Below are 26,988 nucleotides of genomic sequence, written 5' to 3' on the forward strand. Positions count from 1 at the left end.
GTTTCAATACACAGTAAAGAAGATATGGTGGAGCAAAGCAGCTTATATTTTAGAAGCCCAGAAGCAGAATAGAAAGAAGAGGAGGTCCAACTCCTAAAGTTCCCAGAACCTCCCCAAACAGTACCAATAGCTGCAGACCAAGCATTAAACACATGAGCCTATAGGGAAATCTCCTACTCATAGCAGGAGAGATAGGGAGACTGGCCTCATTCTCTGTACCCAAGTTCACCCCCAAGACTTTCTACTCCTGATGCTTCTACCTCATATCTAGCTGAGGGCTAGATGCCCTAAGGTAGAGAACTCCATCCAAGTCCCCACACATGGGATATTTGGCTGGACACCCTGAACCCCACCAGTTGTCTGCTGTGAGCACTACTCACAGGTCTCCTGTGGATCTTCCTACATGTACACATCATCCCTTGTGATCTTACAAGAAGTTTTCAGCTGCAAGCCTCAGCATCCTCCACCCTGAGGCCTCCGCCAAAATCCAGGAAGCCCTGAGCTCCTTAACAATGGACTGGGCTGGGTGTCTTGACAACTGGATCTGTGTGGTGTTTCTGTATTGGGAGAACTAAAAGGATATCAGGGAGAAGATGTATCTCAGATTGCCCTGTAGGATAGCCCAAGCTGAGGGAAACTTGGCCACGAGGCCCCTCATGATAACATGAGAAATGATGAAATTCCAGCTAGGAGCCCAAGGAATAACTGTGGTATAGACAGAAGTGGATACTCTATGGTCAGATTATAGCACAAGTGTCCCAGGAAAAGCAGCTGAGCAGAGCCTGTGCCTGGGAGATGGCAGGTTCATTCCATGTCTCTAGGATGGCCATGTAACTTCACTGGACTGTTCAGTTAGGGTGGGTAGGGGGCAGGGAGGGGCAGAGAGTCAATCTCCCAACTACAAAGAGCTTTGAGACACATGTACAGGTGAAGAAGCCCTGTGTATGGTTGCAGTTTGCAATTCCAACATGTAGGTGGGGTTTTTCTGTCCTGCCAGTCAGCTCTGTCCCATCAGTTGGCTCCCCCAAATGACCACACAGAGACTTAATATTAATTATAAATGCTCAGCTGATACCTTACGCTTGTTACAAACAAGCTCTTTCAACTTAAATTAACCCATACTTCTTATCTACACTCTACCATGTGGCCATACCTTTTTTCGGCACGGCATGTTGATCTTGCTTCTCTCCATGTCTCACTGGCAACCCCACCTTCTTCTACCCCATGCTCTCCTTTTATCTGCAAGTCCTGCCTAACCTTTTCCTGCCTAGCTATTGGCCAGGCAGCTCTTTATTAGTCAATGAGAGTCATACATATTCACAGTCTACAGAAAGGTTGTTCCACAGCACCAATACATGGTCCCACTTCTTGGCCAGTGGGGGTCAAAGTATCCCTGGAGAGTGGGGCTAGAGTCCCTGTAGATATCATCTTAGTACTGAGCATTTGGGGTCCACTGGGGCCAGACACAGCAGCCTCTTCGGAATAGACAGACAGGGTTCTGGCTGTAACTGTGAGGGCTCCCTCTCCTCTAAAGTCAGGAATGGACCATGCTGAGAGAGGCCCAGAAGTTTGTCCCACTGCTTCCCCACTCCGAAAAGGTCCATACCGCAGCTCCCTCGTCTAAATCCTCTTCTGTAGTTTGGTTCTTTGAGGTTCCTAGACTGTATTAGAGGAGGTCCCTGACTAAGGTGAGGATAAGAAAGGAAGCTGCCTCCAACCAGGACCTAAGACACTGGGGCCACCAGCTGCCTACCTGCCCATTCCACTGAACCTCAGATCAGAGTACTTGTGAGTTGAAGGAGTTAGGGAAGTACTTGGCCACAAATGACAGAAGTGACTTCAGTGTGTGTCAAGCAAAGATAGAAATTTACTGAGTTTGCTATCAAGGAACACCATAGGCTGGGTGATTTATAAACAATGAACCTTTATGGGCTCGTGGTTCTGAAGACGAGGAAGTCCATAAGTGAGGTGTGGTGTCTGGCATGGATCTTCCTGCTATATTATTATCTCACAGGAAGACACCTTAGATCAAGAGGATGTGAAAAAGCATACTCAAAAGTTTTATGTACTCCTCTAATTAGCATTAATCTGTTGGTGAAGGTGCAGGCCTCCTGGCCTAATCAACTTTCAGAGATCTCACCTCTTAACATTATTGTATTGAGAATTATATTCACAGCACTTGTTTTGGGGACATGTTTAAACTGTGGAACTGCAATACAGAAAAGTGAACAGATCCCAGCTAAAGCCAGGGACTCCGAAAATGTGTAGCTTTCTCCACCCAGGGATCCAGTTTACCCTGGCTCACTCCACTCTGAGACAGCCTCTCTGTATCCCACCCCAAAGGTGTTGACAAAGTCCCTGGCATCCCCAAACAATCCTCCGTATAGATGCACCAATTTCTGCCAATTTCCTCTACGTCGGAAAAAGCAGGTTATCAAGCCCTCAGCGTAACCTCTGAACCAATCCTAGAGCCAGGTGACTCCAGCTGGCTATATATCAGACCCAGGACATCACTCTCGCAAAGGGCTCCCAGGGATGCTGGTCCCCAAAGCAGAGGGGTTGCTAGGCAGACAGCTGCTACAGATGCCTTCATAGGGTCATAGCATTCGCCCATGCTGCTCTTCACATAGAGATACAAAGTCACAAATGGAGATACAAAGTCACAAAAAACGATGGAGGACAGATCTGAACTGTGCTGGGACACAGGGATCCTGGTGTCTTGGTGCCAGCAGAAGGCCTGATTCTTGCCCCCTTCTCTAGTCTGTTGAGTTCTGCCTGGCCCAGGCCTTTCTCTACAGAGATGTCCAATGTCCTATGGGACCCCTAGCTTAGTGTCTGCCCCACCCACTGCTCTCTAAGAGCCAGGAGGCTGGATCTGTCCTCATTCATCAAGTCCCTATCAGTCACATAGACGTAAAGTGCAGGCTTGGGAATGAATGATGAATGGATGAATTAATGAATGAATGTCATCCCGTGTAGCAAAGGGCAAGGAGCAACGCTGGCAGCTCTCCAGTCAGCTTTGCACTTTCCCATCCGCTGATTCAGTCAAACCTCCTGCTCCGTCACTGCCATCTCCTCAATGGGTACAACACACGCCTCCTCCCCAGGGGCTGCCAAGCTAAGGAAAACGCCCCACACAAGATTTAAGCTAGTTTTTCTCTTCTTTTAAAAACTCGTGATTGGGGAATACCAACGATTAGATTTCTTGTTGTTGTTTTTTTCTTTTAAGTTAAACCATACACGCACCAGATGACTTCAAAATGAGCAAATATTGGGCCAGTTCTCGTGACCTTCCTCAGGAGATGAGGGGCTTGGAGAGCAGTGGGGAGAAGGAGGAGACAGCCGGGAAGTGGGGGGGGGGGGGGTAAAGCCAGCATCGTTGACTCATCCTCAGGGTCGAACTGAGGCTCCAGGTCACAGGGGCGGTGGAGCCCCTGGCTCGGGTGCAGACGCAGGCTCACTGCTCGCCAGATGAGTCTGCCAGCGCATCTCCATTAGGGGCGGTTTCCGGGGCGACCCAGCTTTCCTTCGGACCTGGGGAATCCTCGTACCAGGAGCTCCCAGGTTTGAGTTCTGCCACATCTTGGTCAAGATCCTATCTCTCCAAGGAGCTTCAGTTTTCTCCTTTGTCTGCCAAGCCCAGTTCGCTGCCTGGCAGGATGAGAACAAGTTCACAAGCCTAGTGTGTACTACTTTTTCTTAATTTGAAAGGAGTTTGGCACTGAGGATCACATTACATGAGGAAGAACCCTCTGTGTGTGTGTGTGTGTGTGTGTGTGTGTGTGTGTGTGTGTGTGTGTGTGTGTTTGCGCTCTGTGCATACCCGGCCTGTCTTCAACCTCAGGAGGAACTGAGAGGTACGTTCTATTGTTATCATAGTTTACAAATGAGGAAACTGAGGCACAGAGCGATCTGTCCCCCTGGCTAAGGTTTCTCGTCTAATATGTCTGACTTAAAGTCTGAACTCAAGGTGTTTGCCGCCGATTGGCCTCCCTCCCTCCCCTTACAGTAGGGACTGACGCTTGGGAGCCGCCCCTCACTTCTTTCCTTGAGTCTTGGGGGGCCCCCCGCCGTTGTCACGACAACCAGGGACCACCAATGAGGGGCAAGCAGGCGGCATGAGGCCCCGCCCCAGCCCCACCCCTCTCAGAGGGCTAGTAGCTGGCTATAAGGGCAGGAGGCCGAGCGGCGGGAGCCCGAGCCTGGGAGCGCGAGGCACGGAGAGTCGTCTGAGTGTCTGGAGCGATCGGCAGCCACCATGTGCGGTGAGTGCAGGGCAGCCTCCCTCACAACCTTTCCGAGCCTAGGCCAGAGAGCCAGGCGCAGGGGACCTGCTGGGGGAGGCGATCGTGGGGCTTTCATTAGCCAGGCCTGCCTTCCCCGCGCCCGGCCCCGGGGTGACGTCTCGGGGACATGGGGGGCGTGGGGAGGGGGACGTCTAAACTCGGTGTGAGAACACCCAAGTCGGGACAGCACGGAGTAGAGGCAACGGAGCGGGTCCCTGGCTTGGATCTCCGCAACGCGGAGGTGTCTCCACCCCATGTATCGGGAAGGCTCTTCCTTCACTTGGCCCACAAAGGCCGCCACGAGCAAGCTTAAGCATCTTAGGCGCGGAGTGGAGGTCCCGAGTCCCAGTCCGCCGCGCCCACCGGGGACAGGCGAGCTCACCTGAGCGGTGTCAGCAGCCCGCCCTGGGGCGTCCGGAGCAGCTGCGGGTGCTCTCGGGAGGGTTTGCGCGTCTTTCTGGCGACCCGAAATGAACCTCCTCCTGTCCCTAGAAGGGTGGGTCCTGTGGTGAAGGGTTCTGGGAGACGCGGGAGACAGTGACTCCCCGGAGCCTTGGCCCGAAGCTAAGAGCCCAGGACCGTATAGCGGCGCAGCCCCAGGCGACGCGGACGCCGAGGTGTCCGCGGGGCTTTGGGAGCAGAAGGGAGGGCGGCCGCCCTAGGCGCACATCTGCAATTCCTTACCCTCCTGGCTGGCTGGGCCGCCTCCGCTGGCTGGCTGGCCGGGGAAAGCCGGGAACTTGTGGGACAAAAGGTCACTGTGCTTTTTTTTTCCTCCTTGAGTAGGATTCAGTTACCCACTCCAGCCCCCTGCGGCTGGAGAACCTGGTGGAACTTTTGAAGCCATGAAAGGCGCCTCTCTGACTTTGCTGAGGGCTTGCGAGGTGGGGTGTGCCAGGGGGTGAGTCCAAAGCCAAGGTCTGTACAGGCCTTGTTTCATGAGCCAGGAGATCAGGGAAAAGCAACCACTGACCAGGGAGCGGGCAGAAGGCTTTGAGACACAGCCTCCTCCAGAGAGAGCTGGGGTCGGTTTAAATTCCTGGCCCAGCAGACAGAATCTTAGGACTCCCAGGTATCCTCGGCAATGTGTATGTAAGGTTGCCTCGGGCGTTTCTGGACCCAGAAATAAAACAAAGATGGAAATTTTGTCAGATTCAGAGCTCTCTAGGTTCGAGCCCTTGCAGGTCTCTGGTGGCCTTAGAGCCAGACTTATGGAGAACCTCAAACTATTTGAACTGTTTGGCTTTCCTTGCTGGTCCTCAGATGGCCCTCCGTGCCCACCACCCACCGCCTGAGCCTTCCACCCTGCTTTCTCCTAGCATCCCTCTTTCTCTAGTGTCTTTCCAAGGAGGACTGTCTCCCCCAACTCTTTAGGAGAGATCAAGTTTGGGGTGATAATCAACCTGCATCCTTTCTAGACTTTGGTATTGATTTGTGACTGAGTAGAAGCGTCCTGGGGTCACCGGAGGACGCCTAGGACTGAGGAGAAGTCTTGGCCCCGCTGAGCTTCTATTCAGAAATTCAGATGCGCTAGGCTTGGAGGCCTCCTCAAACTTTAGGGATTTTTTCTTTTGAGATCATTCTTCCTGATGCTTACCCCAGCCCCCTGCCTTGAGCCAGGGATCCTGTAACATCCTGACTAAGGATTAAAGCGCACTGTGTTTTTAGTACTCTGCTACTTCCCAGGCACCCTTTGTCCCAGGTCCAGAGCTCACAGCACAGGTGCCTAGACTTGAACACACTGGTCTGGGTTCTCTTGGAGTGTGTGGTCTGTACGTGTTCGTCACAGGATAATGGTTTTCCTTCTGTGGCTGTGTTCTCTTGCAATTTGGTGAATTTTACAGGAAAATGGTAATGATCGTGCTTTGGGCATAAGGATACAACAAATATTGGACCAGTTTCCCTCTGCATTTGGGGAAACTGAGGCCCACTGCAGCCTGTCTGAACAAGAACTTTCAGGTCATTTCACTTCCTTGGGCCACGCCTGTTGGTTTCATCCAAAGCAGCCTCAGGTTTCAGGGGTCAAGAACAAAGGCCTGTCCTTATCCACCGGCTCATGACCATGCTCTGATGACGTCTCCACCCACAGAAAGCTGGGGCCCAACAGGATCCCATCCTCCACTCAAAAACCTTCAGCCTGTTGAGAGTTTAGCTGAACTGACCCTTAAAGACTGTCTTAGCTTGCTTTCTTTTTTTTTTTTTTTTTTTTTTTTTTTGGTTTTTTGAGACAGGGTTTCTCTGTGTAGCTTTGCGCCTTTTCCTGGAACTCACTTGGTAGTCCAGGCTGGCCTCGAACTCACAGAGATCCGCCTGGCTCTGCCTCCCGAGTGCTGGGATTAAAGGCGTGCGCCACCACCGCCCGGCTTAGCTTGCTTTCTTGTCGCTCTGAGAAAATATCCAGACAGAAGCAACTTAAGGGAGAAGGGTGCTTATTCCAAGTTACAGTCCATCGTTGGGGGGCGGGGGGCAGATCCAGGTTGCAGGAGCAGGAGACTGCTAGACATATGAAATCCACAGTCATGAGCAGAGGGCATGAATGAATGCGTGTAGCCCTTAGTTCTCTGCCTCCTTTTCATTCAGCCCAGCACCCAGCCCATGAAATGGTCCCACCTACATTCTGAGTGAGTCTTCCACCTAAACTAACCTAAGTAAAAAAAAAAAATCTAAGCCGGGCGGTGGTGGCGCACGCCTTTAATCCCAGCACTTGGGAGGCAGAGCCAGGCGGATCTCTGAGTTCGAGGCCAGCCTGGGCTACCAAGTGAGTTCCAGGAAAGGCGCAAAGCTACACAGAGAAACCCTGTCTCGAAAAAAAAAAAAAAAATCTACTACAAGCATGCCCACAGGCCAACTTCATCTAGACAGACCTTCATTGAGACTCCCTTCCCAGGAGATTCTAGAAAGATTCACTATTAAACCTAACCACCACAGGTACCCACGTGCAGTTTTCTTGACATCAGAGAGTTGCTTGCATCCTGTTGACTTTCTGCCAATATTGTATTCTTTAGCTCCCCCCCCCCCCGCTGCATTCCTCCTCCCATTCTTTTATTCTTCATGCAATCCCCATGAATGATTGCCTGTGGAGAGGTTCTATGTTTTCTAGGCTCTGGGGTTCTAAAGGTCATGTCGATGTGCCACCCACTTCTAAGAAGGGACAGGTAAAGAAAATGGCCATCCTGCTGTAGTCCAGTTCATGGCCACAACAGGATAATCCAGCTGGCAAATACTGCCAGCTGGTACCTCAGACACAGGCTACATCCTGGTAGTGCCAGACTGAATCAGGCAGACAGACAGCTTTTTGTTCAACACACAGGGTTTAAACATTTTTTAAAAATTAGTTACCAGATTACAAAATTAAGAGAGCTCATAAAAATGTTTATGTTTGTGTTTGTGTGTGTGTGTGTGTGTGTTCTCTTGAAAAAAATATTCAAAGATGAGCAACCCTGTGTTCATATTTCTGAATGGCACTCTGGTGGTCTCTTAGCTGATGGGCACGAGCTGTCTCCTGGATGTCTCACTCACTGAGACATCGTAGAGTTACCTGTTGACTCCCAGCAGTTTGGAACACCAGCACAGCGTAGAGGAACAGAGAACTAACTGACAAGAGGAGTAAGAGGCCAGTGATGGTGCCTGCAGACTCAAATGTGAGCGCTGCAAGAGAGGGGCTGGAAGGCATGCCAGGCTAGGGGCACAGCATTCTATGTCTCATGGTCACGTGACCTCCTTTTCCATGGCCAGTCTCCCTTTGCCTCTCTCTTAAAAGGACTTGTGATTCTTTGGGCGCCTCTCAGATGATCTGAGACAGTCTGAGATCCTTTTGCTCTCATCTGTAGAGACTTTACTCATATAAAACAACCTCTACAGATTCTGAGGATTAAGGACCTTCCAGGGCAATTATTTATCTTGCTATAGATAGTCTCTTCCAGGTACTATCTCCCAAACTGTTCAACTGCTTGGAATCCTGGATGTTCAAGTCTTGCCCTTGAGGGCCTAATTCACAGGTCCATAGACAGGTCCCTAAAATCCTATATACCCAAGCACCCTGGTCCCAGCACTCTCAGACTGAGTGAAGGAGCATTCAAACACTACCCCCCCACACACCCCTCTCCCTGCCCCAGCTTCATGGGCATTGTGCTACATGTGCTGGTTGGACCAAACAGATCTCCTCATTTATTTAAAAGTTAGCTGCTGTGCCGTATAATGAAGCATTCACAGAACCTCTTGCCCTCCACTTGGAACACATTCTTCCTGTTCATCATGTCCCTAAGAGAAGCAGCCATGGGTTTTATTTTTCCAGATTTGTCCAGCATTGCACTCATGTGTGCATCTAAGCACACTAAGTGTATCTGCTTGTATATAGCAGCTCTTGGGGAGAATGTCCAGTGCATGAGGACTGCACCCAGCTGGAATGCAGATCTTCTGTGTCAATAGCTTAGGTAGTGTCCGTCCAGGGGGATTAGAAGACTTCTTCCAACATTCAAAATGGAATCAGCTATGACACTCATTTCTTTCTTGTGACATTTCAGTTCATAGCTGGATTCTTCAGAAGGAAACAATGTCTTCTGAGAATTGGAGTTGATGAGGACATAGACAGACTTGGGGGTCAGTTGCTTGGCTTACTATCACTCCAAGCCTTGTTGGTGAAAATGGGCAAAACAGAGACCCAGTGATGCAATGGTATATATTGCTTTCTGGTTTGCCATTAAAAAAATTAACTACGTATATGTGTGTTCATATGGGTGCAGATGCCCACAGAGGCTAAAAGAGAATATCCAGTTCTCTGGAGCCAGAGCTTCGGGCAGTACTCTCTCTTACCCACCGAGCCATCTCTTCAGCCCCTAGTTTGTTGGTTTCTATGGTATACATTCTTCCGCCACAGCTAGTTTCAGGGGAGGGTCATGGGAAGTCCCTGAATGAGTAATTGGGAAACATAGCACCCAGCTGCTTCCTGGAAGCCACCGTGGCAATCTCAGTACACCTACACACACCTCTAGTAGTGATGTTGGCACTCATTTGGGACCTGAGCTTGAGTCCTTTGGAAGAGCTGTATGCACCCTTAACTGCTGAGCCATTTCTCCAACCCTGTGCTAGAGCATTTGAATTCAGCCATTGTTCACTAAGCAGGATTCCCTCCATGCTGGCTGTCCCCTTCTCTGGGCCTTCCTGTCTTGTGCTCCTCCATGGGTTAGTCTTCCTTACCTAGGTTTTCCCAGATCCAGAAAAATTAGCAAATTGTGTGTCATGGCATTAGTAAACAGCACTTAAAATAAAACAAAACAAAACCAAAAAACCAAAACCAGTCTCATGTAGCCCAGGCTGACCTCAACTTGCTATAAAATTAAAAAAGACGCCGGGCGGTGGTGGCGCACGCCTTTAATCTCAGCACTCGGGAGGCAGAGCCAGGCGGATCTCTGTGAGTTCGAGGCCAGCCTGGACTACCAAGTGAGTTCCAGGAAAAGGCGCAAAGCTACACAGAGAAACCCTGTCTCGAAAAACCAAAAAAAAAAAAAAAAAAAAAAAAAATTAAAAAAGACCTTGAATCTTGTTTGTTTTTGTTTTTTCAAGAAGAGTTTCTCTGTGTAGCCCTGGCTGTCCTGGAACTCGCTCTGTAGAACAGGCTGGCCTCAAACTCACAGAGATCTGCCTGCCTCTTGAGTGCTGGGATTCAAGGCATTCGCCACCACTACCCTGTTGACCTTGAACTTCTAATCCTCTGAGCCTCCCAAGTGCTAGAATTACAAGTGTGTGTGTGTGTGTGTGTGTGTGTGTGTGTGTGTGTGTTGTGTGTGTGTGTGTGTTGTGCACACGCGTGAGTGCTCGTTGGAGGCCAGAGGACACCAAATCCCTGAGCTAGAGTTTCAGGCCATTGAAAGCTGCCTGATGTGGGTGCTGGGAACTGAACTCCATCCTCTGCTAGAGCAGCAAGTGTTGGGTCCATTCAGTGTCCATGGCCATGACTTCAGAATCACCGTTCTGTAAGAACTCGATAGTGGGACCTCATATTACATGGTGTGTCCACTTTTACTCTCCCCCTTTGAAGGAGGCAGCAAGAACTGTTATTTGCACACCAATTAATTGGTCTAACCCAGTCTACAAGAGTGAGGGCCAGTCGGAGAAGGCATAGTCTCATACCCTTGGCTCAGTGACTTCACCACACCTGTGGGCCTTGCTCAAGAAAGTAGACCTGCCTCAACTTCCCCAGCACAAACACAGAAGAATTTCATGAGCATTTCCTTGAGATAGAGAAACAAACAAAACAACCAACTTGACCCTGCTCTCCTGCTTAGACAGTTATTTCCTTTCTATTAGACTCTTGGTCCTTTTGATTCTGAGAACAGTGGTAGTCAGTAAGAGACTCAACATTGGGTACCCCAGCCTGGGTGGGTGGTGATGTGGCTCCCATGGTGCAGGGCCCTTCTCTGTGAGGGTTCAGGCTGGGCCTCTGGGTGGAAGTTGCTTGCCCTCACTCAGGGTGAGAACAGTGTTCTCATTGGGAAACCAATGTACAGAGATGAACTACCAACAGGATCAGAGGAATCCCAGCCTGCCCTCTTTATCCTCTAGGTTCCCATCCACCAGTCCTTCCCCTCCCCCACCACTCAAGGGATTGCTGATAAATTCTAAGTGTTCAGTGCTGGCTGGGTACTCAGAGGAAGTTACTTCCCTGACCTGGTCATTGTCATTATCTGTCACTTGGAGGCTGAGCTCTGAACTTCAGGGACCTCTGTTTGTATGACTTCTGTGGAGACTGAGTCTCTGAGTGATCTCACAAGCCTGTGCAGAGGGGAGATGATTTCTAATAAACAGATCTACCTTTGCCTGCCTGACTGAGTGTAGCTGTCTCAGGTCTAGTTCCAAGGCTGCTTACCTTTGGTTATCTCCATCTATTTATTTATTCATGCATTCATCCATTCAACAACTGTTTATTGTGCACCTAACATAAGTTTATGTGGTGAGGATGCTAATGTAGGTGTGGTTGTATGTAGTAGAATGTAAAAGGTTGTATCTTGCTGGGAGTCAAACAAAAGGGTGAGGAAGCAAGTACGTGAAACAAATAGTTCTCGGACCTCTAAGGTGGGAACTAGAGAACTCAGCAAACCTCATGGGGACCCTGCCAGATGATACAGAGTGAACGGAAGCCACTTTTGTAAAGAGCCAGCCCTTGGAGATGTCTCCCCCCAGTCTAATACGAAGCATGTCCCCATGCTCAGCCCTTAGTCCCTCTGCCTATGAATCACAGTTCTGGGGACCCCTATGCCTCTATGACCTCCTTCACCCTACTCTGTAAGGCTCATCCCTACATCTCACTGAACCATGACAGTGACAAGGCCCCAAGGGGCTAAGGATATGTTTATGGACTGGACTAAACTTTGCTCAAATCACAGCCAGATCGCACATTTGGCTGCACCGTCTTTTTCCAGACAAAGGGTCAAGAAAAAATAGTGGTAGTGTCCCCCCACACCCAGGCTTTATTTGACAGTCACTTCTTTTTTTTTTTTTTTTTTTTTTTTTTAAAGATTTATTTATTTATTACGTATACAGTGTTCTGCCTGCATGCCAGAAGAGGGCGCCAGATCTCATTACAGATGGTTGTGAGCCACCATGTGGTTGCTGGGAATTGAACTCATGACCTCTGGAAGAACAGCCTGTGCTCTTAACCGCTGAGCCATCTCTCCAGCCCCGACAGTCACTTCTTGAGGACTACTGACCTTGTGCTGTAGGAATGCGTGGCATTTGCACTGACAGCAGCCTTGGGGTGGGAAGCCCTTGCCTCATTTTATTCACATGAACACTTGTCATGTGACAGTGTTCTGAGGGCTTTACAAAGACGTTCTGAACTGTCATAATTACCCTGCTAAGTAGATGCTGCTATCACCCCTGCTTCACTGATAAAATCAAGTCTCCAGGGTTCAGTGACTTGTCTAGGCCACACAAAATGCACAGGGCAGGGATGCGATCAGAGATGGGCATTTGGCCTTGGCTATGGACTTCGGCCCCCACCTTCTGTGTTTCTTGCTGTCACATGGCCAGTAAATGGGAGGGAGAGGATGTCATGACCTAAGCCTTTTTTTTTTTTTTTTTTTTAAATGGATCTGATGGGGAGCTGTGTTCGAGTCCTTTCTACCCTCTTAGGGCTAGTGTTCTTCCAGGTGATCATGACCTGGAAGCCCTGTCTTGGAAAAAAAAAAAGAAAGAAAAGAAAAACAAATCTCCAAAGCCAGCAAGATGGTTCAGCTGGTAAAGGTGCTGTCCACCAAGTCTGATGACTTGAGCTGAATCCTTGGAGCTCCCATGGTGGGAGGAAAGACCTGACCTCCACATGAGTGCCAAGACACAAGCATGCTCATATGCATACACGTACAATGCACATAAAATAAATAACTGTAAATAGAAAGTTAAAATAAGAGAGAAAATCTCCCATGCCATCATAAGGGGGACATCCTAGCCAAGGAACAAAGGTTGACAAGGATGAACTGTTTGGGCAGTGGTGAATATGTCACAGCCCTAGTTAATCCTGATTTTCTGTGCTGACTGCTATGCCTGTGAGGAGGGCTGAAACTCTCAAGGGCAGATCCAGTAATGGAGAGACACCTGGGATTTCTAGCCAAATCCCTGCTTGGCTCTCGGAGGTCAGTGCTACTTCAGGTGGTTACAAGCCTCCCCTTAGGTCACCGTGGACATGCCCTTCCCTTCCAAGGTCTCAAATGCCAGTCCCCCACTCCCTTCCTGCCTCTCTGCTTCCCCCTGAGCTGAGCCAGTCTGACCTCACTGGGATGTCCTACATATAGCCTTGGCTGTCCTGGAATTTACTCTGTAGACCAGGCTGGTCTCGAACTCATAGAGATCTGCCTGCTTCTGTCTCCCAAGTGCTGGGATTAAAGGCGTGCACCACCACTTCCCAGCTGAGATTTTTCTCATTAGATCTTTTCTAAGGTTAAGACTCTAGTTCAATGGTGAAGTGCTTGCCTAGTATACTTGAAGCCCTGGGAGATGGATGGGAGAGAAGAAAGGGACAGAGAGTATAGGGAGGGCATGTGTAGGTAGATCATGTATAATTCTACCCTTTCATCTAACAGAGACTTGAACACTTGTATTTTGGTATCCCCAGGACATCCTGAACCCATTCTCTTACAGACACTGAGGGAAAAATCTTCCTACATGGCTTTCCATCACACCCTGCATGATTTGTTCATGTTCCACAAGATGCTTTTTTCCTTTCATACATCATGGAGATTTGGCTGCTTTCTGAAAGAGTGCCTGGCCCCGTCGTGCCCCCTGTGGAGGGCTCTGCCTGGCTGTGCCTGCTTGCTCTGTGCACCTGCAGCGGTCTTTACCTGGGTCCAGCCAAGCACCAGGCTGTCTCCAGTCTGTGGAGGTCACAAACAAGCCTGAGCTGCTCACCTTTTGTGAGTACACATGCTCTTCTTCGAAGGTGTCTGCTGGGTGTGTTTCTAGAACCGAAATAGCTCTTACCAGGACACCTGTTCACTTTTCGTTTCAGACGACTACCAAATGCCTTCTGGAGAGGTTGCATGAACTTAAATGCAAACTGATCTTCTCCGTTTAAAATTGCATTTTCATCGTCACTTTATTTTACAGATAGGATAGTGGATTCCAAGAGGCAATTCTGACAAGAGAAATTCCTGGGAAAGCAGCTTTCTTCTACTTTATGATCTTTAAAAAAAAAATGATGTGATTACTAATTAGCAGTATGTATACTAGTTTATTCATTTCAGTTCAGTTCTGTGCTAACCCAGCTGGCCAGGAAGATTAGCCATACAGGGAGAGGGTTGGTGCTTCACTAATGAAAAGTCACTGAGTAGGTATTTCATGACAAAAATGAGGAGATTTATGTTTCTTGTGCAAAGGCCTCCCAAACCCTCTTTGGCAGCTTGCTCCACAGCAGTCAACTCACAAACTGTGCTTCAACTGCCTGCCAAGCTCCTGGCTGGCTGTCAACACAGCTGGTGGTCCTGAGGACAAGGACATTTTAATATCCCACCAGGGGGCTCCAATGTGTCCCTTCCCCCAAGCCGGTGCAGATCTTCAGTGCCATGCAAAAGCATACGTGCTAGATGAGTGTTCGCAAGTGGAGTGTGGCTGGAAGAAGAGGACGAGCCAGGGAGGATGGGTGGGCTGCACCCGGAGGCTTCCTGCCCCAAACAATCCAGATTTAAAAGCTTTTTTAATCTTTATTATATTTATAGATATCTAATTTATAGATATGTAAAAATACCCAGGACCCAAGATATCAAAATTTATAATATCTTACACTCCACCAAATATTAACTAAGCATCACATGGAAAAATAGGACCCATGACAAGAAGAGAAACCAATCAATCAAAACTGATACAAACACTTGCCTGACCGCATTCCATACGATCTGAAACGTTAATGGTGTATGTTCATTGTACAGTGCTAGGTTCGCGAAGACAATTTCCTTGGAGTATATCAATTATTTTGACTGTTCACCATCACCCCTATAACCTACCCTTCTGTTTAAAATATTTTCAAATCTTGGTGATAGCCTCCTTTCTAGTCCTTTATGTTATCTGCATTGAATGTCAAGTCCCCTTAATGGGTGTAGGTATGATTCTGGAACATTCATGGTGTGCTAGGAAAACATAGTTTAAAAAGACTCCAGGGTCTGAGAAGATGGCTTCATAGGCACGAGGAGCTGAGTTTGAATCTTTAGCATTCACATAAAAAGCTGGGTATGGTTGTGTGTGCCTGTGACCCCCACCACTGGGGAGTAGGGGCAGATGGATCCCAAGAGCTCACTGGCTAGCCAGCCTACCCTAAACGTGAGCTTCCAGAATCTCTGTCTCAACGCAGTTGAAGTAGAGAGCAATAGAGGGAATATCTAGTGTCTTGCTCTAGCCTCTGCATGCTCTCACTCCAGCATGTGTACACACACACACACACACACACTCACACACACTCACGCACACACATGCGCGCGCGCGCGCGCGCGCACACACACACACACACACACACACACACACAGAGCCTGTGTCTTGTCCATCAACAAAGCCTTTACCGTGGTCTGTGGTCGTAAATGTGAAGTTTGAGGGATGACAACAGAGGAGACAGACACACACTTCTTTTTCTTTCACAGTTTCCCAGGTAGAATATTCTTTTTTTATTGTTGATCTGAGCAACCCCAGCATATGATTTTCCTTCCCTCTCTCTTTCTCTCTCTCTCTCTCTTTTTTTTTTTTTTTTAAGATTTTATGTATTATGTATACAGTGTTCTGTGTGTATGCTTGCACACCAGAAGAGGGCACCAGATCTCATTATAGATGGTTGTGAGCCACCATGTGGTTGCTGGGAATTGAACTCAGGACCTCTGGAAGAACAGCCAGTGCTCTTAACCTCTGAGCCATCTCTCCAGCCCCGATTTTCCTGCTCTTATTCAATCAATAACTTTTATCGTCTCACTTAAAAGGAAGGATGTAAGAGCACCTTTTGGGCTGTCATCTCTTGGTATCACTATTCTTGCACTTGGGACTGTTTTTAAATAAAACAAACATTACTTAAACACAAATGTGGTGCTGTGGGACTTCAGTCATCACCTGATCCTGTGATGCTTTGCTAGTATCTGGTACTGATATTCTCTGATACTCATTCTGGCAATGCAGACAGTGTGTGGGTCATGTATACAGCGTGGCTACTCTGAATAAGCGATTAGTTCACATGCTAGGTGGGAGTCTATTTCCTCATGTTAGAGGGGTGTGCAATTTCAAACTTAGGAATTATTTATTTATCAAAATTTTCTAGTTACTACTTTCAGGCCAAGGCCGAAACCTCAGAAATCAAAATTTCAGATAAGGGAAGACTACTGTATTGAGTGGCTTCATCTTCTGTGACTGTCCCAGATAATTATATGTCCATTTATTGACTGGAATTTTGGCCATGCAACCCAGGGAACTTTCTCATTGTTCACTGAAAAACTAATGTGAGCAAAGGCTCACCTAGACGTAGATTGTGGCAGTGTTTGTACAAACTGAGTAAGACTAAAGATAAATTTAGTACATTTGTATCTCAAGAAGATTCAAAATTTTTCATTTTGATATTGAAAGAAAACTATCTTTAAAAAATAAGGAACATAATAAAAATACACCCAAGAGCCAGAAGTATTTTGGTTTGAAGTGTGGGGCAGAAAGTGTGAACTGCTAGGGAAGGACCCATATTGCACACACAGCCCTTATCCTCAGCACCTCTCTCTCCCCTGACCTGAAGCTTCGTGTCAAAATTGCCCTTGGCCATTTTAAAAAGAAAAACATATAAACTTCACAGAAAGCACACTATGCATATTTTTAAGAATTTTGTGTGTGTGTGTGTGTGTGTGTGTGTGTGTGTGTGTGTGCCTGCCTCGTGCCTGTGTGTGTATATGCACATGAGTGCAGTTGCCCTTGGAGACCAGAAGAGGGCATCAGATATCCCTGGAGCTAGCTGGAGTTGCAGATGGTTGTGTGCTGCATGGGGACCAAACTTTGATCCTTATAAAAGACGTAAAGCAGGGATCTTCATCTTTCCACTCTGGAAAAAAAAAAAGTAAAAATAAGTAAATAAAGCCAAACTGAGTCATCTTGGCATGCTAGCCTACCTTAACAAGGCTTTCCCAAGAGATGGATCTATTCTGGCTGTTTTTACATTTATCCTTGGAGCAGGAGCTGAGGATATACAGCTCAGTTAGCAGAATGCTTGCCCTGCATGCACGAAGACACCCTTAGTCCAACCCCGAGCACGATACAGAAGGAAAGGAAAAGAAACAACCTGTGCTGGCTAGGTTTTGTTTTGTTTTGTTTTTTTGTCAGTTTGACACAAGCTGAGTCATTTGAGAAGAGGGGATATTAATTGAAAAGATATCCATCAGACTGGGCTGAGAGATAGACCCATGTGTGGTCTTTACTGAGAAATAGATAGATGGTGTGTAAGATTGTACCCTCTTGAGTTCTCAGCCTGTGAGGAAAGAGGAGGAAGGACCTGCCATCAGGGCAATAAAAACTGTTCTTTGCACTCCTGAGACACGCCCTCCATTTTGTCTTTCTAATCTCTGTTGGTGGTACACAGCTTTGCAAGGTCTTAAATAAATTGCGTTGTTTTACTACTCTTGGTCCCTTAGTTCCTCAGGTCTGCCAGTGGGTGGCAGAGAGATTCTCTGCAATGGAACCTTGAGGGCATGGGTCATGACACAGGGCTCATGTGAGCTTTTGCCACAGAGAGAAGGGCTGACAGAATACAACTCTTCCAGAGGACAGGAGGGACAGCCATTCTTGCTGGCCTTTCCTCTGGAAGCAGCCTAGGAGCTGAGATGCCTCCTTTGTCTGGTGGTGTTTTTTGTTTGTTTGTTTGTTTGTTTTCCTCCTAAACAGGACACTGATATTTTCTTTTTATTTTTTTATTTTTATTTTTTGGGGTTTTTGTTTTTGTTTTTATTTTATTTATTTATTTTTTTGAGACAGTAGTTTTGGTGCCTGTAGATGTAACCAACCTTCTTATTAAATAAGAAACACAGAACCAATGCAAAGAAGAAAGCCAAGAGGTCAGAGCTAAGAGCTAAAACCTTACCCTTCCTCCTGCAGTGGTCCTACCTCTCCGAACTAGCTACCCCTGTGTTAAAGTCTTTATATAATGTTCCTGTTCTGCCTTCTCATTGGTTGTAAACCCAACCACATGACCGCCTCGTCACGGCCTGTCTGTATAGGCCTCCAGGTTTTCCTTGCTTGGTATTGAGATTAAAGGCATGTGTGTCCAATAATGGCTGTATCCCTGAACACACAGAGACTTACCCATCTCTGCCTACCAAGTGCTGGGATTACAAGTGTATGCCACCACTGCCCTGCTTTCCTATGGCTTGCTAATAGCTCTGACCCCCGGGCAACTTTATTTATTAACATACAAATAACATTTTAATACAAATAAAATATCACCATAGGTGCCTGTCCTGGTTTCGCTCTGTAGACCAGGCTGGCCTCGAACTCACAGATTTCTGCCTGGTTCTGCCTCCAGAGTGCTGGGATTAAAGGCGTGCGCCACCGCCACCTGGCTACACTGGTATTTTCTTAAGGTGACATTTTGTTTTCTCTTTGGACAGGAATCTTTGCATATATGAATTACAGAGTTCCCAAGACGAGGAAAGAGATTTTCGAAACCTTAATCAAGGGTTTGCAGCGGCTGGAGTACCGGGGCTATGACTCCGCAGGTAGGTCTCCCGAGACACCCCATCATGGCCGCTTAGACTCTTATCCATGTTCTTTGTGGTGGGGCTTTTTCAGCCTGGGAATTTCCCTGACACTTCTTACCCTTACTTTATTAATATAATAACTGGTAGCTTCCTGGTGAAAGACTACACTTCCCAGCTTCCCTTGTGGACTGTGGAAGTCACATTTGCCCTTTAAGGGGCCACATTCCGTTTTCTGTAGGCATTTTGGCCATCTGCACACATGGGTGGTTGAATAAACACTGCCCTGCCTAAGGGCAGACCAAGCCTCTTCCTTTCCCCCTTCAGTCTCTCTACAGCTGCCTTTAATAATCTAAGAATAACCACACTTGCTTATTAAAGAAGTTTCAAAAGTGTAGAAAAATTGAGAAAACATTTTATTTTTAACGGTAGAAAAGGAAACACAAGGGTTAAAAAAAAATAAAATCTCTAACAAAATCTCTACCAGACGTGGCCTCATCAGTATTGCTCAAAGGACACAAAGTTTCAGTTGTGCGAGATGAGTGAGTCCTGGAGATCCCCCGGCAGCTTAGAGGGGATGGTTAACAATATGGTACTGTGTTCTTTAGCATTCGTAAGAGAGGAGACCTCATGTTTAATGTGCACACACGCTAATGTTGATGGAGGAAGGAGGGCAGGAGAGAACTTAGGTGAAGACGTTGTGGGGGGTATTTCCACCAGTAGATCCCTATCTCTAAGTCCACCAAGTTTGGTACATTAGATATCCATGCAGTTTTTTGCCTGTCTATCATACCTCAGTAAATTCCTCTCTAGCAGTTTCCTGCACCCCTGCTGTTGTGCATTGATACTATCTGGGTTGAGATGGAGGGAGTTTTGTAAATAAATTTTCTTTCTTTTTTTTCTCCCCTTAACCATCATTATGCAATATTGTAACATTTAACTAGTTGGGATATTAAAGACTGAGCTAGTTATGCTGAGTGGTGGGGGCCATGATGGCCCGCAGCTTTGATCCCAGCACTCGGGAGGGAGGCAGAGGCAAACCCGATCTCTGAGTTCAAGGCCAGCTTGGTCTACAGAATGAGTTCCAGGACAAACAGAGTTACACAGAGAAACCCTGTCTTGAAAATAAAACTACAAAACAAAACAGATCGAATCCAGGGCTTTCCACACACTCTACTTGGTATCACATCCTCAGTCCCTGTGGCTTTACAATCTTTCTTCACTTTTCTTAGCACTTCCGAATTCCAAAGCCCTTCCTGAGTACCTTCCTGAGTAGAAAAGGAAACACAAGGGTTAAAAAAAAATAAAATCTCTAACAAAATCTCTACCAGACGTGGCCTCATCAGTATTGCTCAAAGGACACAAAGTTTCAGTTGTGCGAGATGAGTGAGTCCTTATTAGGTGACTTCCCAATCCTTATTAGGTGACTGTCTCAGGGTTCCCTCCTCCACTGGCCAAAGGATTAATTAAGTAGATTGCTGAGTCAAGGAGACCGGTGACTGACAAGGTTTACAGGCATGTAAACAGAGGGAGATGATAGCTAGGGGTCACCTTGCAAAGAGCACAGCAGGGTAAGTGCCTTTGAATCGCCTCTGCCCTTTAATGGCGGATGTTCCTTTCTTCCTTCCTTCCTTTTTTTTTTTTTTTTTTTTGTTATTTTTGAGACTGGGTTTCTTCATGTAGCCCTGGCTGTCCTGGAACTCACTCTGTAGACCAGGCTGACTTCAAACTCACAGGATGCCTGCCTGAGATTAAAGGCAAGCGCCACCACCGTCCGGCTCATGCCTGGCGTTTTCACGTGTGTTCTGGAGACTGCACTCAGGTCCAGTTGAGCTATTATCACCTTAGCCCCTATTTTATTTTCAAGACTTCTGATCATCTGTTGGTTGTTCATGGATGTGAAGCCTTGGACAGAGCTGGCAAACTGCACCATGCAATGACAAAACACCACCACCGTGAAAAATGTTTATGTTTGTTTTCAAGTTTACGAAGTTCTAAAATAAACAAAGTGCTCTACTGTGATGGAAGTGTGAACAGCGGCTGCATCTTTGGAGTAGGGGCTCTTTCTGAGCGTTTCTGGGGGGTCATGCTGGCAATAGGCAGACATCAGAACTCCGTGCTTTCTGTAAACTGTAGGTGTGGCCATTGATGGGAATAACCATGAAGTCAAAGAAAGGCACATCCATCTCGTGAAGAAACGGGGAAAAGTGAAGGCCCTGGATGAAGAACTTTACAGTGAGTAGGAAACGCTCTGTGTCAGTGATGGCTGGCACATAGGGCCCTTGAAAATATGTCATTGCCAACAGCATTTGAGACTGAAAATTCGTCTACACTTGGGTGACTATCAGAAGGGTTAAGGGCGTGTTGTTAAGACTGTCTCAAAGTGTAAGATGCCATATTTTAAGCAGCTACATGCGGAGACTGTAAAAACTATTATAATACTTATGTATTTAATTATTCTGGCATGCAATACCACTTTACTATTTATATTAGAGACATATCATTTACCTTTCTAAATCAACTTATTTTGATTAAGAAATAAAGATTGAGTCGGGTGGTGGTGACATATGCCTTTAATCCCAGCACTCTGGGAGGCAGAGGCAGGTGGATCTCTGTGAGGTCAAAGCCAGCCTGGTCTACAGAGTGAGATCCAGGACAGCCAGCTGCACAGAGAAGCCCTGTATCTAAATAAATAAATAAATAAATAAATAAACAAACAAACCAGCAAAAAAAAAAAAAAAATAAGGGTATGACATAGTGGCCCCAGCAGAGTGAGATCCAGGACAGCCAGCTGCACAGAGAAGCCCTGTATCTAAATAAATAAATAAATAAATAAATAAATAAATAAATAAATAAATAAACCAGCAAAAAAAATAAAATAAAATAAGGGTATGACATAGTGGCCCCAGCATGTAATCCTAGCACTTGGGAGGCTGAGGCAGAAAGAAGTTTGAGGCCAGTTTGGTTTATGTAATGAGTTCCAGGGCTAGAGGGCCCTGTCTCAAAAGGGAAAAAGGAAATGGGTTCAGTTATAACACTAAGTAAAACTTAACAGCATGGGTGGTCTCCAGATCTGGCAGATCCCTGCGGTGTCTGCCACGTGTGTGACTGACATTAAAGGTGGACCATTGGTTAAGATGGTGTGTCAAGTGTAATGAAACCACCTTGCCTTAGGGGTGGGATGCCAATGCTCTCCCCCCTCTTCACCTTGAGACAGGGTTTCTCTGTGTAGCCCTGGCTGTCTTGGAACTCACTTGTAGCCCAGGCTGGCCTTGAATTTAGGGGTCCACCTGCCTCTGTTATCCAAGTGCTGTGATCAAAGGCACGTGCCACCACCGCCCAGCTACCAATGCTTGTTTTTAAAGTACAGACACTTGCCCAGGGAGATGGCTTTGCTTGCCACACAAGCCTGAGGACCAGAGTTCAGACCCTAGCACCTCTATAAATGCCAGGTAGGCATGGCAGTCATTCCAGCTGTCAAAAGGCAGAGGCCGCTGGGCCGTGGTGGTGAATGTTTTAATCCCAGCACTTAGGAGGCAGAGGCAGAGGCGGATCTCTGTGAGTTTGAGGCCAGCCTTGTCTACAGAGCAAGTTCCAGGATAGCCAGGACTACACAAGAAAAACCCTGTCTCAGAAAAACGGAAAAAAAAACAAAACAAAAACAAAAACCCAAAACCCATCACTACTACCAACAACAGCAAAAAAGCAGAGACAGAGGATCCCCTGAGCAAGCTGGCAAGCTAGACTAGCCACAGTGAGTGAGCTCTGTGTTTAACCCAAGTCCCTGCCTCAGTGAATAGTGCAGCTGGCCACCAATCAGGGAAAACACCCCGGCGTCCACCTTGGGCCCCCACACACATGAAAACATTCATGCACACACCACACAGACACATGCATGCAAACACATATGGACACACACCACATGCACACAAACACACATGCACAGCATACACAAATACAGCAGCTGATTTTCTTTCTGTTTAGAGCAAGACAGCATGGACTTGAAGGTGGAGTTTGAGACACACTTCGGCATTGCCCACACACGCTGGGCCACCCATGGGGTTCCCAATGCTGTCAACAGTCACCCACAGCGCTCAGACAAAGACAATGGTAAGTAGACCCTGTTCAGGATGTTTCTGCCTCTCCCTGAATGACCTGTCAGAGATGATTCTGGCCAGAGTGGCTTCCATGCCCACTTCAAACTGCCTTTCCCACCTGCCCAGTCCCCTTGAGACAATCTAAGCATCTCCTCCCTTAATACCCTAGTGGGTCACAGTGGGCCTCAGTCAGGCCAACATCTAGTCCCCTGGGTGCTGCTGACCTAGGTACACACAGGAAATGATGGCATTTTATCACACGGGCTCTTGGGAATTCATTCCAAAAGTGAAATACAACAGTGCATTAATTCATTTGCCATCACTATAGCAAAGTACCTGTAGCAGGCTAGTTCACAAAGAAAGGAGATTTATTTAGATCTCAGTTTTAGGGGCAGAAAATCCTTGATCAGGCAGTGCATCTGTCTGACCTCTGGGGAGACTCCCCTTGGCTTCAACACCACATGGTAACAAAACAGAAGAAAAAACTGGCTGTGTGAGGAAGGGACCAAGTGTGTGGCCTCTCTCCGTAACAACACACACTCTCCAGAACTAGTGAGGATCCCATGAGAACTCTGTTAGGTTCTTCTGCAAGCGTGTCTCCAATAACCTCCCAGTAGGCCCCATCTCTTAACGTTCTTACCCCGTCACATGATCACCCTGGGGACCCAGTGTCACATGCCCTGAGCTCTTGAAAGATACACTCAACCCATAGCAGATAGTATGAGAAGAGCACAATGTTCTAGAAGGCTGGGACCCTAAAGAAGCATGGAGCTCCTTCTTCTCCAAGTGGAGCTCACTTCCCTCCCCCACAGAGTGGTCCTAAGGGAAGGCAGACGGGTATTGCTGATCATGGTAAGTGCCTAGGTGCCTCTCCAAGCCCTAGATCCCAGAGCCAGGGCTCAGCAGCCAGGAGTTTAAGGTTTGGAGGGGCAGAGGCTGCAGCCACATAGCCTCCTGTCCTGCCTAGTGACAAGGTAAACCCCACCAGAAGCTCCTCACTTCAGAATACGCAGAGAGCCAGACAGTGGTGGCGCATGCCCTTAATCCCAGCAGAGGCTGAGGCAGGCAGATCTCTGAAGTCGAGGCCAGCCTGGTCTACAGAATGAGTTCCAGGACAGCCAGGGCTACGCAGAGATGCTTATCACTGACAGACAGGTTGCCTCCTCCGGTGAAAGCCGCTGATGCAGACATCAGTCTTAGTCACTGCAAATGAAACCTGATGACCACAGGTCTCGGGAGGAATGTCCAGCTGTCGATCATCTCCCTCAGCATCTAGCTTGAACTTCACTTTCAGCTCTCACTTCTCTCTCCCCCACACTTCTCTTTCAGAATTTGTTGTCATCCATAATGGGATCATCACAAATTACAAGGATCTAAGGAAATTTCTGGTAAGGGGCTTCCCCTGGCTAAGTCAAATCTGAGTCAGCATTGATCTTCCTCCTGACACTTTCACTTAGCCTATTTCCCTCCAAAAACACACACAGGTACTGAGTGACACCCACACTGGGCCACGTCACACCCCTGAGCGTGAATCTTACCCTCAGCCGGACCACCGTGTTCAGACTGTCTGGGGAGAGATTCCAGGGCTTTAGTGTGTATCTCCAGGGCTGCTGTGGTTTCACAGAATCAAAATAATGTGAACTGGGTTTCACCAAAGTAGCTTCTACTATGTAACACATCCACTGAGACACCCAAAGAATGTGGGGTGGGAAGCCAGACGATGAGTGTCCATGAAAAGGTTGTGTGGTGTGAGTTGGGATGTGAGTGGGTTTGACTCACATATTTTATCATAACTGCTGCTATTTTGCAATGTCCAGATTAACGGTGACGACAAGCTCCTGAGGAGGGAGGTCTCTGGGAATAAGAGGGTGACTCAGAGGTGTTTGGCTGCTGGGTTCTGGCAGACCTTTCTCATGCCTTCCCAGTTTTGCTTGTTCTTGCCTTAAGTCATACCATAAGGGACTAGAGGGAGTTGGTCCGGCCAGCAATTGCACAATGATCAAAATCTGTCACCCTGGGTACAACCCCATATTCCAGGAAAGCAAGGGCTACGAGTTTGAGTCAGAAACCGACACGGAGACCATCGCCAAGCTGATTAAATACGTATTCGACAACAGAGAGACTGAGGACATTACCTTTTCAACGCTGGTCGAAAGAGTCATTCAGCAGTTGGTGAGTTATGAGTCCCTGTGAGTGCCGTCTGTCTAGACACACCTTCATTTTTCACTTGTGCAAATTTGCACAAGGTACTGAGGGGGAAAGAGAGTTTGTTTATAGTCGTACTTACAATGCTGTGTTCCTGTAGAATGGAGAAAGTCCAGTTTGGGGAGTGAATCTCTGACAAAATGCTTGCTTCATTTTAGCCCCTCTGAGATGGTGGCTGGCATTGTAATCTATGGTTTTTATAACCGTGGGCTGTGTGCATGTGGGAATGTAGCTGTCGCGGTTCGTGTTGTCGTCGTCTCTAAAACTGAATTATGTGCACTGTTGTATGCTAATCAGATGAACGTGACTGAGGTTGGAGACTTAGAACTGTAGTCTTTCCTCCTTGTCAGTAAAGCAGTCGGGGAGAAATGCCTGCAATTAATTACAAAATGGGAAAGGAAAAAGGGAAGGAGGAAAGAAGGCTGGCAGGCATGCATAGATCACACAGGAATAGATTTCCGAATTATCTGATCTGTTAGGGGTTATTTGTTAGCAAGAGCTGTGGGGCAAGAGATGTTCCCAGTTCCAGAAGAAGACTGTGGTTTTGTGATAGGAGAGATCAGAGTGCAGGGAAATGCTGAAGGGAATGGCCCAGGAAAGAGAGCAGGAGAAACTGATTGGCGATGCATCAAACAGCTAGACTCAAGAAGCACAGCTACTCTCAAAAGGAGATAGACATGGGGACTGGGGGCTTCTCTAGGAGGACAGACATGGGGGTTGGGGCCTTGTCCAGGGGGATAGACATGGGGGCTGGTGTTGCTAGGGTTATCTCCTGGTCCTGCCTGGCCCACGGTCAGGACAAATCTCTCTCACCCACCAATCTCACAGCTGCTCGGACCCAAATAAACAAGGCTGGGGCCTTGTCCAGGGGGATAGACATGGGGGTTGGGTCCTTGTCTAAGGAGGAAAACTGCATGGAATGGGAGTGAGGGAAAAGGGGGTTGGATATCTCAGAGCCCATCCAAGGTATCGTGCCATCCAAGAATAGGTCCAAGGCTACAGCAGCCTGGAGATAGTGTTCAAGGCTCAGAATCCAGGACACACTGGGTCAGAGAGTGTTGTGGGTTATCATGCTGTACTTTCAGATCTTCCTTCTTGGGTGGCTGGATCACATCCTTTGACTCCGCCTTTCTTCTCTCTCTGTCTCACTTGGATTTCCCGCCTGACTGTAAGCTTTCTTGCCATCAGCCCAAACAGCTTTATTTATTAGCCAATGGGAGCCACACATATTCACAGCACACAGAAAGGCATCCCACAGCACCACACTATGGTTTTAGATCTGTCAGCCTACAGCAAAAGTTTTTAGAGTGAATCTACTGCCAAAACGTTTTGATCTGTGCTACCCTCTTTTGGGGGTCCATAATTTAGAGGATCTATTTCTAAATCACAGCATCTTCTACAGTGTCATTCCTTGGTACTAGTATGAATTGGTTCCAAGGCCCTAGATAGCCCAATCAAGTTTCATATAAACTGATGCCGTATTTGTATATAACCTGTGCGCATAAGCCTATGTGTTTTAAATTATCTCTAGATTAATATATTAGATATAATACCTAATACAATGGAACCGTGTAGATGATAATTTCACTACATTGAATACTCTAGGAAATAGTGGCAGGGACAAGTCTGGGCATGCCCACTCGGGGTACTCCATCGTAGGCTAGCTGTGCAGTCCACACAGTAACAACTGAACATGTTTTCAGAACATTTTTTTTTTCTTTTCTTTCTGATGCTGGAAATCAAATCCAGAGCCTCACACACACTCAACAAGCTCTCCATCACCGAGTCACACTCAAATCTTCATCCAAAGATATGGAGGGTCAGTTGTAAATAAAGTACGGCAAACAGATTGGGTATTGTAACAGTGTTTTGTTCTTTGCTGTTTTTGTTTTGTTTTTGTTTTGTTGCCATCCTGAGGATTGAACCCAGGGCCCGGCAAGTGCTAGGCAAGCACTCTGCTACTCGGCTACATCACCTGTACTCTGATTTTGGGTTTTAGAAATGCCTTCCCCATCACGGCACCTTTAGACTGTTTTATCTTTTTTTTTTTTTAAAAAGATTTATTTATTTATTATGTATACAGTGTTCTGTCGGCATATACACCTGCAGGTCAGAAGAGGGCACCAGATCTCTTTATGGATGGTTGTGAGCCACCATGTGGTTGCTGGGAATTGAACTCATGACCTCTAGAAGAACAGCCAGTGCTCTTAACCT

General features: G+C 47.3%; 1 protein-coding gene across 1 annotated transcript in view; it reads left to right on the forward strand.

The window, feature by feature from the left end:
- The first annotated feature begins 4,147 nt into the window (after window positions 1–4,147).
- The window catches only part of Gfpt2 (glutamine-fructose-6-phosphate transaminase 2), a 48,240-nt gene continuing 25,399 nt past the window's right edge, over window positions 4,148–26,988 (forward strand). Inside the window, exons 1-6 of the mRNA XM_059269306.1 lie at window positions 4,148–4,265; window positions 18,386–18,493; window positions 20,609–20,707; window positions 22,457–22,582; window positions 23,899–23,957; window positions 24,607–24,741. Of these exons, the coding sequence (XP_059125289.1) occupies window positions 4,259–4,265; window positions 18,386–18,493; window positions 20,609–20,707; window positions 22,457–22,582; window positions 23,899–23,957; window positions 24,607–24,741 (534 nt within the window). The 5' untranslated portion in view covers window positions 4,148–4,258. The remainder of the gene's footprint in view (window positions 4,266–18,385; window positions 18,494–20,608; window positions 20,708–22,456; window positions 22,583–23,898; window positions 23,958–24,606; window positions 24,742–26,988) is intronic.

The sequence above is a fragment of the Peromyscus eremicus genome, chromosome 8a (assembly GCF_949786415.1).
Source record: "Peromyscus eremicus chromosome 8a, PerEre_H2_v1, whole genome shotgun sequence".
NCBI classification, from domain to species: domain Eukaryota; kingdom Metazoa; phylum Chordata; class Mammalia; order Rodentia; family Cricetidae; genus Peromyscus; species Peromyscus eremicus.